Source organism: Pantherophis guttatus, chromosome 5 (genome assembly GCF_059756535.1).
Source record: "Pantherophis guttatus breed Tessera chromosome 5, ASM5975653v1, whole genome shotgun sequence".
Lineage (NCBI taxonomy): Eukaryota > Metazoa > Chordata > Lepidosauria > Squamata > Colubridae > Pantherophis > Pantherophis guttatus.
Window position 1 is genome coordinate 99,889,000 of NC_142067.1, and position 14,759 is coordinate 99,903,758.

Consider the following 14,759-nt stretch of genomic DNA (forward strand, 5'->3'; position numbering starts at 1 on the left):
CACACCAAATTAAAGCACAATTAAAAAGTAATTAAAACACATTGAAACTCAGTGCTAAAGATTGCAACAAAACAATCCAAACATTCTTTGGTCAAGACCCCAACTTTTCCAAAGTGAGCTTGAGCGAAGCTTAAAGTACCACGAAATTCAGCTTCTTCTATTTTTCTTTGTTATTCTGTGCTTACATTTTAAGTGCTGCAGTCCCAAAGACTGCTATAGAGATAGACCAGCAGCAAAGTTTGACATGTCTGTTCAGGCATGTATTTTCATATCAGATTCAAATCCTAATTTTCAAACTCATAGTCAAAACAAATTAACAAAGAAAAGAATGTTGTGGGTCATGTAAATATTTCCATGGCAAATCATCTCTTTTGAGTAAACATGCACAAGATGTGCAAAAAACAGAAAATACAGAAAATACATTTTATGAAATACAGACAGTAGGACATGCAGTAGTGAAAGTCAGCCAGTTCTATCCTGCTCAGGAGAACCGGTAGCACTGGTGGCGGGAGGTTCCGCCCACCCGCCCGGACATCATCACGTCCTGTTTTTGACCCTCTGTGCATGCGCTCACATTTGCAAACCGGTAGCGAAGGTAAATGGATTTCACCCCTGAGGTCATGTGTTATAAAAAGCTATCCTAGCGGGGCATATCAAACTCAATTCCATTGAAAATAGTGGTGTTTAATCGCTAATGGTACAACTAGGCAGTAAAGTTTTTAAAATAATTTTGTTTTTACCAATATTACACATTAAATAACAAATGTATGGTAGTAAAATAAATCATGTAATCTGAATTTTCTAAGAGCAAATTATTAATGATTACCATCATTTTGCTTCTTTATTGTCTGTAGATTGTTTAAAGCTGCTTTTATTTTAACAAATCACAGAGGTAAATGAAGTGGTAAAAATTGCTACCTCTAATTAAGTGCTTAACTTACCCAAAGGGCAGAAACTAATAACCAGGTTTGCTTCAAACCTCAATTCAATAATCTCTATAAACGTGAGTTCTTGGTTTATTAACAATGTACGTAATAGAATTGTCTCTTGTATATGATGCCTCTTTGCTTCTTGAATTTTAAGATTAAAAAACACTAATTTGATTTTGTTGCTATGATTATATTGCTTTGGGGTCCATTGTTGGACTAATAAACGGTTGAATAATGGTTTAAAATAACAAGGTTCAAATAACATCAATATTTTTAATGACTAAAGACAAATGACTTTCACAGAAAGAGTATTTTATGTTAAAAAAAATTCCCCTTTTGTAATAGACGTAGTGTTAATTCAGTAACCACTCCACAATAAAGTAATTGAGACACTACTTTGCAAAGGTACATTATATTAGCTTCAATGAGTATTTATTTGGAAAATCACTTAAAGAGCAAGTCTGGTGAGGTGGTTAAGACAGGGAGATTGTAAATTATGCAAGAATCAGACATGAATAAGTAAAATTGAATTAAAAAGTTTAATTCGAAGTACGTTTTCTATTCATTTTTACTAATCTTATTATTTCTAAAAAGCAATAGCATTATCATTGAGGGAAAAAATATCAACCACATTATCCAAATGGTAGTGTGAGGTTATTCAGGTAGTCTTTAATTACAACAGCTCATTTAGTGACCATTTGAAATTACAACAGCACTGAAAAAAGTGACTTATGACCATTTTTCACACACCATTGCAGCAGCCCCCATGATCACATGATCAAAATTCAGATGTTTGGCAACTGACTCATATTTATGACGGTTGCAGTATACTGGGATCATGCGATCACTTTTTGCAACCTTCAGTCAAGCAAAGTCAATGGAGAAGCCAGATTCACTTAACAAACGTGTTATTAACTTAACAACTGCAGTGATTCACTTAACAACTATGGCAAGAAAGGGGGCAAAATTCACTTAACTGTCTCACTTAGCAACAGAAATTTTGGGCTCAGTTGTGGTCATAAATCAAGGACTGCCTGTATTGTAAGAGAATATTAAAAATAAATTCTCCTTGACTCCTGGTGACTTCACAGATATGTCAATGTAGCCATTTGACAAGAGTCCAAAATGGTTTGCCGTTGCTTTCTCCTAATATTTTTTTTTTAATTTCCTAGCCTGATATTTCTGGGTAATTTCCCATCTAAGTACCAACCACATCTGACATTGGTTAGGTGTTAACCTAAGTTGACCATATGCTTCCACCTATAAACATATAAATCTAACATATTATGAAGCAAAAAAATCATAATTTTACATATAGTGCAATTCTGCAGTAACTGCTTTCTAATTCTTCTCACATTTCTCCCTCTGGCAAGCAGAATAATGCTCCATTTTAAAGCATACTTCATTAGAAATAAGTTCTCTGAAAACGACTGGTATTTATTTCCAAATGCCTAATTTCAAAATTAAGGTAATTTGGGAGGAAATTCCATTATTATCAGTACAATTATAATTATACAAAGATTATCTGACTGAAGACTGAATTTAACTGGAGGTTTTCCAAAGAGAATCTTTATATTCCAAAAAAGAATACTTTATGTCTGTTCTTTTCTCTTTTAGATTCTCATAATGTTAGACATTGTGGGTCATATTACTTTATTGCCATCTAACACGGTAATAAGAAAGTAAGATTCCACTAAACATGAAGCAATTTAAGTAAATAAACTAATAAATATGTCACATGATCTTTTAGGATGATTATTTTATTCTACAAGAGATACAGCAGGATAGTCCTGAATTTATGACAGGTTGATTAACGTTCGAAGTTACGACGAACAGAAAATATCCCCAGGATATTTATGACCTGGTTCTAAAATTCCAATGGCTGCTGTCCCCCCAGAGTCATGTTTTGGGCTGTTGGCAAGCAGCCAACATTTACAGTTGTTTGCAGTGTCCATGGTCAACGTTTTTGCTGAAAACTAGTTCAGCAAAACTAGCCCATATTGGACAGTGGGTTTGTTTAAAGCCCACCACACAAAAGGTTGTAAAATCAGGTTGGTCATGTTGCTTTGTGTCACAATGTATGACAGTAATGGGGAGGCTTCATTACGGTTGTCATTTGAAAACCACTTGTATCTATTTGAAATTCCAATTGAAAAAAAAAGAAGGAGCTTTACTCCTTATAAATGAATTTTAAAGTTGTTAACTATAGCTGGGTTATGTTTTTCTTTCTAAAAAAATAAATAATTATGAACTGCCTACTGATGCCTTTTCTGCTAGAAATACACTTTCTACATAGTGTGAGATAATACTAAACAAATAGCAAAGATATTTTGTTATTTTTTTCTAGCTGTTTCTCCTCAATTCGTGCATCACCTGGTATTGCAATTATCAATGCACCAGACTTTTTTCTTTTCCACAATAGTGATGTCAAGCATGTTGTGGGCCAGATGTCTGTATATTGTATGGCATTGTTACATTAGCCAGGAGAGCACAATTCTGTTGCAGAGTAGTACTTTGGCTGTTAAGTTACCAGCTTCCACACTTTCTAAGGTGAGTCATAGAAGGGCAAGATGGTTTCGTACCAGAAAGAAAGGTGAGCAGCTCTTTCTGCAGCATCATTCAAGGGCCCCCCTCCCCGAAGCCATCTTGCAAATGGGTGCCACAATTGGGAAGGTTCAGAGCCTGGATAAATATGACTGTCTGCATGGTGCACCAAGTTGTCTCCCCACTGAAGTGGTACCTATTTATCTACTTGCATAAAACATGCTATTGAACTGTTAAGTGGACAGATGCTGAATGATGGAAGCTCATCCCTCCACACAATGTTAGTCATGAAGCCACTTAGCCATTGTACCTCTATCCATAGATAGCTGACACATGACTTAGAAGGCTATTCCCATGCTTTTTGTCTGAATGCTATGCACTTCTGTTAAATATATATCTGCGGCTTCATCTAAGTTTAGAAAAGTGGACACCATTTGCTATATAGGGAGCTGCAGCTGGATAGAGATGAATTCATTGTTCTTCCAATGAATTCTTTTTCTGGTAATGAATGGCCAGTCTTAGCGGTAACCCATGAACTCCTCTGTAACTAAGAGATGAAATAAATAGACAAAAAGATAGATTGACAGACAGATATATAAATGTTAGATGGATGATAGATAGATAGATAGATAGATAGATAGATAGATAGATAGATAGAGATAGATGGTATACAGACAGACAGACAGACATAGATGATATAGACAGATAATCATCATGAGTAAAAAGTATGAACTATCTTTTTACTGTAAAAGATGCCTGAAATCTGAAAGTTTTTCAAACTTGATCAGAATAATCAGGCATTTAACCATTTCACAATATTCAATGAAAGACTAATGAATAGCAAAGAAGCAAAATCCTTAAGCATTGAAGACCTTAGCTTGAAAGCTGTTCTAATATGGGAAAGCTAATATCTAGCTTTCCCAAATTTATCATACTGATTGCTCATGATAACCAACAAGGTTTCTTCACAAAGTCTAGACACTTTTTTAAAATACTTGTATTTCTTTAACCATCTAAGCAGCTGACATCCAAAACTGCAGGAGGACCACAAAGAATGATCTCTGAAGATATATTTTTCTTTATATACATATTTTGAGATGAGGTTTATGTACCTGGCTTTTCATGACAGAGCTCACAGTCTGGTGTCATGATCTTTGAGTAGAAGGAAAGAGACATATCTTTGGCAGGGCAGCTGATAAGCAAGACTTCTCAAACTCTGATCAATGAAACAACTCCAAAAGTTAAGAAACCACTGGATACTGAAATAATTGAGATGGAGGCAATAACAAAACCATCTTTGGGGGAGGGGGGTGTATGATATTAATGGGGGGATTTATGAGACCTCCTTAAAATGAAACGGAACTTAAAAAGTGCAGCCTTACTATTGGTAATAGGCTGCCTGCAAATACTTGCAAGTTAAAGTAAATTAGGGTCCAACTTGTCGCTCACCTTCTGAACACGTATCTCGTGGTCGTGTGAATTCGCTTCGGGAGTGGGTGGGTGGGGGGAGAACCCGAGAGCGTCTTTGAATACTTTCTGGACTGTCGCTGGCTCAGGGGGAGGCGAGGAGGAGGGAAGGGTCCACGGTGTGTAAGAACTCACATAAGCGACCCCAGAAGGAAACAACTCCGCATACTAACGCCCTCGCCCCTTAAAACTGTTTCCCCGTCAAAAGCAACGGGGTTTTTGAACCCCTCCATCTGAGGAAGGTTTCGGGGGGGGGCGCCCCGAAACCTCAAACCCGCGAGGAAATGGCCCTCCGGGCTCTGCACTTACCTGCGGGGTCCAGCATGGCTAAAGGCTCGGTAGAGGCAGGGGCAACGGAAGGCTGCATCCGCCCAGCGACGGTGGGACCCGGCCGGCAGGATGCAGAGAGCCCGTTCCCCGGGCATTGACCGACCGGTCCTGTGAAGATAAGGCGGGAGTCACAGGAGGCAGGACAGAGGAGGCGCCGCCGGAGCCCGAGGGAGGAGCGAAGGTGGCCTTTCGAGGTGACCGAGGGCGACCCAGGGCCTCTTCGGAGCAAAGGCTCCGTTCCAGCGTCGGCCAGCAGAAAGAGGAGCATCTGCCCTCGCCCTCAACCGAAGGCAGCCCCTTCTTCCTTCCCACAGGTGCAAGAATAGAGACGGAGCGTTTGAGGGGTTGGGTGTGTGTGGCGAGACAGCAGAAAAGCGGGAAGGGGCTGCAAGCTACAATTAATGGCAGACGCAGAGAAAAGGTTTGGGGGGGGGAACGGGAAATTTAGGGGGCTAATCCTTTCATTATCGCACTTTTATCAAATCCTCCAAAACACTTAAAAGCCAGCTGAAAGAAGCCAAAACAGACCAGCAAACCCATGAGAATCTTTGATCTGGGCAGCAGGAAATACCTTTACCAACAGAGCATCTTCACTTCAACACCCAAACTTCTCTGAAGCCTGTCCCCATCATATATACATACATACATACATACATACATACATACATACATACATACATACATACATACATAAACAAACAAACAAACAAACAAACAAACAAACAAACTTTATTGTCATTGTATGTGTATACACAGTATGTTGTATGTGTATACAACAGTATTGTATGTGTAACACAGCATGTTTTGGCATAGGGGTGACTCTACCAAAAACCTCATTGGTAGAAACTTTCTACTAACCCTTTGGGCAAAAGTTTATATTTGCCAACTTCTCAGCCAGTGAGTGATTTGTCTCTCTTTCTCTCTGTGCATTGTTGGAATCAGGGTGGACTCTCGGCAGGTGACTGGACAAATCCTTGCAATATTCTTGGCAAACATTTCTGAAGCAGTTTGCCCTTGCCTTCTTCCTAGGATTCCTATAGGAAGGGGAAATGGCCCAAGGTCATACAGTTGACTTCATGCTTAAGGCAGGACTGGAATTCATGATCTCTTGGTTTCTAGTCTGGTACCTTAACCATTGCACCAAACTGTCAACCCTGAAGCTGGCCTGGCGGAAGCTATCTTAAAGCTTCAGTGCTGCCACACTGGAGCTGAGGGATAGGAAGGGGGGATTAGAGATAGCTGGGCTTGTATAGTCAAAATAAAATACTTTCTCTTGGAGGAGGAGCTGCACTCCCTGACTGGGAGGTATACTACCAAGCAGCAGTACTATCGTGGGTCAAAGATTGGATAGAATTAAAGGACTCTAGAATTTTAACAATTGAGGGACACGAACTCCAAACTGGCTGGCACTCCTTTATGTGGGATGAGAAATACAAAACACATTCATATTTTAAAAGACACACAATAAGGAACTCATTATTACAAATTTGGCTTAAAATTAAAAAACAACATTATATGAAGATACCAAATTGGCTAGCACCGGCAGAATCAATTAGGCACCCAAATTTAACAGATAAGACAAAAATAATTAGATATAAAGATATAATTGACTATCAAGGCAAATTAAAGACAAAACAACAATTGGAGACAGATTTACACAGAGAAATAGACTGGTGGATTTATACTCAAATACAATCCAAATACAGAGAACATATAAAAACATATGAAATTTATAATCAAAAACAAGAAATAGATAAAATTATATTAGATTCAGAAAATAAATTAATTAGTAGAATTTATAAATTTCTTCTACGCTATAAATTGGAAGAAGAGACAGTCAAAGAAACGATGATTAAGTGGGCCCAAAATATTAAACACACAATACCTTTGGAAAAATGGGAAAAGTTCTGGCAGGCAAACCTAAATTTAACGAAAGCAACGGCGTACAAGGGAAACCAACTGAAAATGTTTTATCGGTGGCATATGTCTCCAACCAGATTGGCAAAAATACAACCTAAAAATAGCCCGATTTGTTGGAAGTGCAAAAAGGCACAGGGGACTTTCTATCATTTATGGTGGACGTGCCTGGCAGAAAAGAAATTTTGGTCTAACATCAAAAAATGGTTGGAACAAATAACAAAAACACAGATTGAAAAAGAACCAGAAACATTTTTATTAGGAATCTTTAACAAATCATACCCTAAGGATATCAAATATCTCACAATTCACATATTAACTGCTGCAAGAATAACCTACGCAAGAAATTGGAAGCAAGAAAAAATACCAAGTGAAACAGAAGTAATAGGGAAAATTCTAGAATACGCTGAAATGGATAGGTTAACCAAAGAATTACAAGAAAGAGAAGAATCAGACTATTATAAAATATGGAATAATTGGTACAATTGGTTAAAAATCAGAAATATACAAAAAATATAGGGGAAATATTACCGATTTAAATATATATATATATATATATATATATATATAATAAAAAATATTATTAGATTAAGGAGAGGTGAAGGAATATATCATAAGTAGAATTGTAGAACGTCACTCTGAAAAAATGCTTAAGAAGAAATTACACTCTTTTTGTGTATATGTTGTATAAATGTTTGTTGTGTATATGTTACGTATGTCTTTTTTAATATTTATATTCAATAAAAACTACTTAAAAAAAATAAAATAAAATACTTTCTCTTGGGAACCAAGGATGTTCTCACACCTGGCTAGGTGAAAACCAAGGGACCCTTCAGAGTTGGTTTTCACTAGATATGTGCCAATATGATATTTCCAATAAAGCTATTCTTTGAGGAATACCTCAGAGCTTTGCTTGCTATGAATCTATTACTTGGACCCCTGACACAAACTGGCTTTAAGTCAGTGATTGGAGGTATTGATAAGACCCAAATCATCCTCAGGAAGCATATTCCCCTGTCTATTCTAGGCAAATGTCTCTATTCTGAAAATATGAGCCACTCTGACTTTTGATCTGTTTCACTCTGCAAAGCCAATTGGGCATGCTTGATGCAAAAAGAAAGCTGAAACTTCCTTAAGAAATTTATTCCATGTTCTGGACCCGGTGAAAATGGCTAGAATGGAAGCTTTTGAAGAAGGCAAACCAGGTAAAAAGATCAGGTTGAACTGGCATAGAGAGCCATAGTATTTCATTTACTTTAATAATGGAAATGGATTTAATTCAACAATAGATGGCCATCCACCCATCTTTAAATACCTCCAGCGAAGGAGAGTTCACTACTTCCTGTGACAACCTACTTAACATTGAGGTTATGCAGTCCCCCGGATTCAATCCCCAAAAGATCTTTCAGAGCACATGGGATACAGCTATTCTGAGGTGTTTCACACAGGTGTTATGCTTGCCCACTGACATGTTCTAGTTTGTTCGTCAGGTTTCAAAAATAGAGAATTCCAGCCAGTCAGAATCAATAATTGGTCTGACTCTGAGAGTCAGGCAAATTGCTGGACTTCGATATACATTTGAGAAGGCATATGGCATGACATACATAGACAGAGGCCAAAGCAGACTTCGAATACCACTAAAATTACAAAGGTGACTCTTGCCATCTTTCTTAGCATCCCTACTTAAAATTGAACTGAATAGAGTAATAGACAACTTTATAAAGAATTAGAGCCATTACATTTATCACTCATATAATGGGGATTTATAAGGCCTTTCTTTTCTTTTTTTCTTTTGCAGGTTAAATAAAGACATTCTGCCATGGTTGTCTGCCAATGACTTAAAAATTGAATTACTCCTGCCCTTTCATTTCTCCTTGGTATTTTAGTAGCATGTATCTTAATCTTACTGTTAAAAAGCTTGCCTTTTCTGTACAATTTGTTCAGTCGCAATTTTATCTCCCAAGGCATTTCTGAGATCTAAATCTAGAGAGGAATATACAAGTGAAGCCTGTAACCAACGACTGAAGGTGGCCTAGTCATAATCAGGTCAGTCTGCTCAAGGAGATGAGGCAGAAAGGGCCAAATTGGAAAAGGGAAAACAAAAGGTTTTTTTTTTTCTATCCAGCACTTGCCAATCACTTTCCCATACTAACTAATATTAGAACTGGCTGCTCCCCACACTGTGAGCATCTCATGACTCTAGAGAAGAGGAAAGGAGGTTGTTTTGTCCTAGTTTCTTCCTGAAACATCTCCATGTAAGATAGAGCAAGTATTCTTGCCACCTTCAATTCTTCTTTTGGGGATATTTGTTATACTCTGTTAAAATCTTCAACAGGCCAATTTTGTTTGGGGGGGAAACTCTCATGCAACCACCTAGTAAACTGTGTTGTAACTCTTTACAATTTTTAAAAAAGTTTTATTGGATTTTTATTTTTAAATATACATCAATATCAATACATGAACAGTGTGGCCTCTGGGTATAACTCATTTTGATACAAACAGTGATAATAATAATAATAATAATAGTTACATTAATCAGACTTATATAATCCTAGTATTGCTATACATGATTGTTTTAGAGTAGTTATTCAATATTTCAATGTTCCATTTTAATGTCAATGATATTATTAAGCATACATACCATGTTTCCCCGAAAATAAGCCCTCCCCGAAAATATTTAAATGCATGCGCAGCCTGTCTGGTTAGGGTTAAGGAGACAGAGCTGGAAATCAGGGAATGTCAGGGCATTTATTAATCCCATGTTTGGCTCTGGGACTAATTACCCTGGTTTGGAGGAGATGGATCGTGGCTTATCCTTGTTTCAATAATCTGAAAAGAAACGCGAAGGAAGGTTTCTAATAAAACTCATTTATTTGTTATAAAGAAAATAAAACACCTCACTAACTAAGAAAAGTTAATTGTTACATTTTTGAAAATAATTCTTGCCGGCTATCTGAGCCGGACTTCTGGCAAGAGAACAAAGGAAGGAGTGAGAGAAGAGCAAGTGAAGGAATGTGGGTGGATACGGAAACACGTAGCTTACTGATAAGAAGTTGGCAAAGCTACGGAGAGTCTGACAGTCCAGAAATAATGAGCTCAGCTGGTAAATAAAATAACGCAGTGACATTCCCCTTCTTTTGCCAGTTGAGCGAATATCAGTTCATCATCAAATAAGGCACATCTTCTCACGCAGATACTCGTGTTGAGCTGCTGGAAGTGGTTTGTTGAGCATATCAGCAATTTGATCATGTGTAGATACATACTGCATTTTGACAAAACCTTTTTTCACTAAATGCTTTATGTTTTGGTAACGAATGTCAATGTGTCTGGACCTAGAACCTGTAAAATGAGATTCAGAAATATAAACCACCGATTCATTGTCTTCCATCACTGTGATCGGTCGGATCGGGTGTGTCCAGATATCTGTGACTAAAGCATCAAACCAAGTTAGGGAATTACATGCATCTGAAACACAAGCATATTCAGCTTCAGTAGATGAACAAGAAACAAAATTCTGTTTACGTACTTGCCAATAAACAGGACATCCATTTAAGAACATCATATAACCTGAAGTACTTTTACGTGATTTCTTATCACTTGCCCAATCAGAATCTGCATAACAACATAATTCTGCATAATCAGTGTGTGTTGGTTCTAACAATAACTTCATGTGTTTGGTGTATTTTAGGTATCTCAATAATTTCTTAATGCATGTCCAATGAAACTGTTTTGCCTTACCTACGTGTCGTGATAAGAGATTAACACTAAGTGCAATGTCGGGTCTGGTCCAACTACTAATGTACAATAGTGACCCTATGACTGAACGATAAAGTGTTTGATCCTCGAACTCAGGACTTTCTTCTTGTGTCAAGTTGTGAAAATCTGTTTGCATGGGTGTCTTTGTTGTGTTAGCATCTTTCATGTTGCAATGATGCAAAATTTGTTCAATTTTATCTTCTTGTGAAAGACTAAACCCCTTCTGTGTCTTTTCAATCTGAACACCTAAATAAGTGCTAATGTGACCTAATGATTTCAATGTGAAGTATCTCTGCAAAGCTTTGGCAAAAATTTCACTCATTTGCTTATTTGGACCAATATAAACAATATCATCAACATAAACAAGAACTATTTCATATGCATTGTTAGATCTTTTTGTGAACACGCACTCATCAGTTTCGGACTTAATAAAGCCCATTGAATTTAGTTTGTCAGTAAGACATAAGTACCACATTAAACCAGATTGTTTCAGACCATAGAGACTTTTGTTTAGGAACCAGGTATCCCCTTCTTGCTGTCGGAATCCTGGAGGACTTCTCACATAGATCTCTTCATCTAGGTCTGCATGTAGATAAGCCGTGTCAACATCAAATTGGAAAACTTCTAAACCAAGGATAGTTGCAGTTGCTAAAGCAATTTTTACACTCTCAGTTCTGACTGTCGGTGAGTAGGTATTTGTGTAGTCCTCAGGATAACGTTGAGCGAAACCCTGAGCTACAAGTCTGGCTTTGTACAATGACTCACCATTTGGTTTCTTTTTGATTCTGTAGACCCATCGAGTGCCAATGACCTTTTTGTTTGCTGGAGGTTTTGCAGGTGTAAATACTTTGAGTTTCTTTAGACTGTCCATTTCAACCTGCATTGCATCATACCATTTGTCCTGCTCTGAATCAGGGAGCTGCTTGATTTGTGTGAAATTATCAGGTGGAAGTGTGACATTGCAAATCAAAGGCATGGGTGCTTTTGTCAGTTGCCAAGAATATCGTTGTGGAGGGATTCCTTTTGTGGCCCTCTTGGAACGTCTTGGAACAACTGTCCAATCTTCTTCTGCTTCGTCCTCGTCCTCACTTTCGTCGCTAGCGTCAGCATCCGCGGCTTGCGAAGACGGAACATCGGGTTGAGAAGAATCAGTGGAATCTTGATCATCAATCTGCGTGGCATCAGCAGTATCATCTCTGGGAAAATAAACTCCAGGATCATTGGAATGAATCCTGGACCAGTCAATATCTTCTTCAAAATTAGCAGATTGGGAAATCACAATTACATGTTTAGAGTCAATAAATTTGCTCCACTTTGAGTTATCATCAATACCCATAAATCTCAGTCTCTTTGCTGCTGGACCTCCTTTTCTTCTTTGAGCTAAGGGAATGTTCACCATAGCATATGAACCAAAAATATGAATGTTTTTAAGATCAGGCTTGTAGCCATACAACATGAAGAAAGGAGTCTGATTTGTTACACTGCTCCAAGTACGGTTGACAATGTAATTTGCATACTTGATAGCTTCACCCCAGTATATCTTACCAAGGTTGGCGTCTTCTAGGAGACAACGCATCATGGTTTGCAGTACCCCTTGTCTTCGTTCTACGACTCCATTATGAGCCGGTGTGTAAGGCGCCGACGTCTGATGAATAATTCCATTCTTACGCATCCAGTCCTGGAAACGCTGAGACATGAACTCGGCACCACGATCACTCTGGATTCTGGCGATGCGAACTTGGTGTTGGGTAGAAACAAGGGTTGCAAAGTCTTTAAAGATCTGAAAAGTCTCTGATTTTTCTTTCATAGGATATACATATCCATATCTAGAGTAATTATCAACAATTGTTAGAAAATATTTTCTACCACCAAATGATGGCGGGAATGGACCAACTATGTCAATGTGAACCAAATCAAAAATGCGTGTTGACAGGCGTGTAGCGCGTTTGGGAATGGCTGCTGCTTTGGATTTGGCCTTCTTGCATACAGCACAATCCAAAAACACCTTACACCCCTTTAGATCCAAACCTTTTGCGAACTCCGGCATCTTCCTAAGAACACGGAAACTGGCATGCCCCAATCTTCTATGCCATTTGTGGATACACCTGGAATGCAAAGGTTTACCTGTTAGTGAATTCTCAACATTAACATTTTTATGCGGAACCTCAGGCTTGCTCTGAGCAACCTGTTTACCAACTCTATTTTTGTTGGCTTTAGGAGCCTTAGGGGTAGCAACAGGATCTCTCTCTGGAGCATCTCTCTCTGGGCCTGTGCTCTGCCCTTTTGGAGTTTGCATACTTGCCTGTGTTTGTGTTTTAGGCTTTGGCTTTAAGTAATAAACACCACCAATTAATATGGTTTCAGCAACAATATCTCCATCTTTAACTATGTAACTTGCTTTTTCAAGGTGGTGAACTTGGAACTTTAACATTCTAGACAAGTGAAACTGACTAAGCAAATTACTGGTTGCTGTTGGTATGTAATAAACATCAGGAATGAATGCATCAAGCTCTTCAACATAAACAGTTCCTTTTCCTTTGACCTGACAAGGATGATTGGAGAAAGAATAAAGTTCACGTAGTTCAGGTTCAGGCTCATGCATTTCTGTGAAAAGTTCCTTTCTGTAGGTAACATGCAATGCTGCACCACTGTCCAAAGTCCACAGGAGTCGTCTGTCGTACTCTGGTTGAGGTTGTGGATCATTGGTTAAAACCAATGTGGCGAGTGGAGTTTGTGGATCACGCCGGGGACCATGACGACCTTGTCTACCGCCTCTGCCTCTGCCTCTGGAATCTGTTCCTCTGGGCTGGTACGTGACGGGAGCTGGAACTCGTTGGGGACAATCCCGGGTGGCATGTCCCACACGATTGCAGGTGTTGCATCTTGGCATCCTTGGAGCGTAGGTCCTTCCTCGGAAGGGGCGCCTAGCTGGAGCTCTTGATGCGGGTGGTCCTCTCAAGTGTGGTGTGGCTAGCATGAATGCCTCTTCTTCAATTAAAAGTCTACAGACATTGTCCACTGTGCGTTGAGCAATTGGGACTTGGTTAATTTTTGTAACAGCATCTTTCCATTCATAATTCAAAGAGTTAATAATGATGCTGATCATTTGAATATCTTCAATGTTATGGCCTCTTTCTCTCAATTCTGTTCTCAGACCTTTCAGTTTGGTCAAATGTCCTCCAATTTGTTCACCGGGTTTCAATCTCGAACTGTGGAGTTCAGACATGAGTAAACATGAAGATTCAATTGAGATAGGCCTGTAGCAATTTTCCAATTCAGCCCAAATTTGTCGGGCTGTTGTATTTGGTGGAAAAGTGACCTGCTGGAGATGCAGCCATTTGCCTTTGCTGTGTTTCATCTAAAAGGACACCAACACCGCCAGGGGGTGTTTGAGTTTGGGCCTGTGGAAACACTTGTGGCATTTCAGCTTCCTGTAGTAAATTACTTTTGCCAGCAGATGGTGCTGCACCTTTGGGCAGCTTTGCATACGGGGCATTGTATGCTTTTGAGTAGGAGTGGTTATGTAAGACATGTGTAACTTGATCAGGGAGACTTTCATGTGACGTATGCAGTGCTCTTTGTCTTAATTGGCCTGACACAGAATCCACCAGGGGGAGTGTCTTTGGCTCTGAGGAAGAAGACAAGATGGCCTCTTTTGAAAATTTTAAGTTATCTCCCATATCTTGCTCAAGCATAGATATAGCCATTTTTGCCTGGGATAGCTGCTGTTCATAGAGTTTTATACGGTCACGATAGGTTTTCATGGCCATCTCACGCTGGGTGAGCTCAGGGCTTTGAGGAGAATAATGAATTGTT

The 14,759-nt window shown here is 38.8% G+C and overlaps 1 protein-coding gene across 1 annotated transcript in view; it reads right to left on the minus strand.

The window, feature by feature from the left end:
- Positions 1 to 5,646, minus strand: part of TMEM255B (transmembrane protein 255B) — a 49,251-nt gene extending 43,605 nt beyond the window's left edge. The window contains exon 1 of the mRNA XM_034420457.3: positions 5,250 to 5,646. Within this exon, the coding sequence (XP_034276348.2) occupies positions 5,250 to 5,538 (289 nt within the window). The 5' untranslated portion in view covers positions 5,539 to 5,646. The remainder of the gene's footprint in view (positions 1 to 5,249) is intronic.
- Positions 5,647 to 14,759: the final 9,113 nt, after the last annotated feature.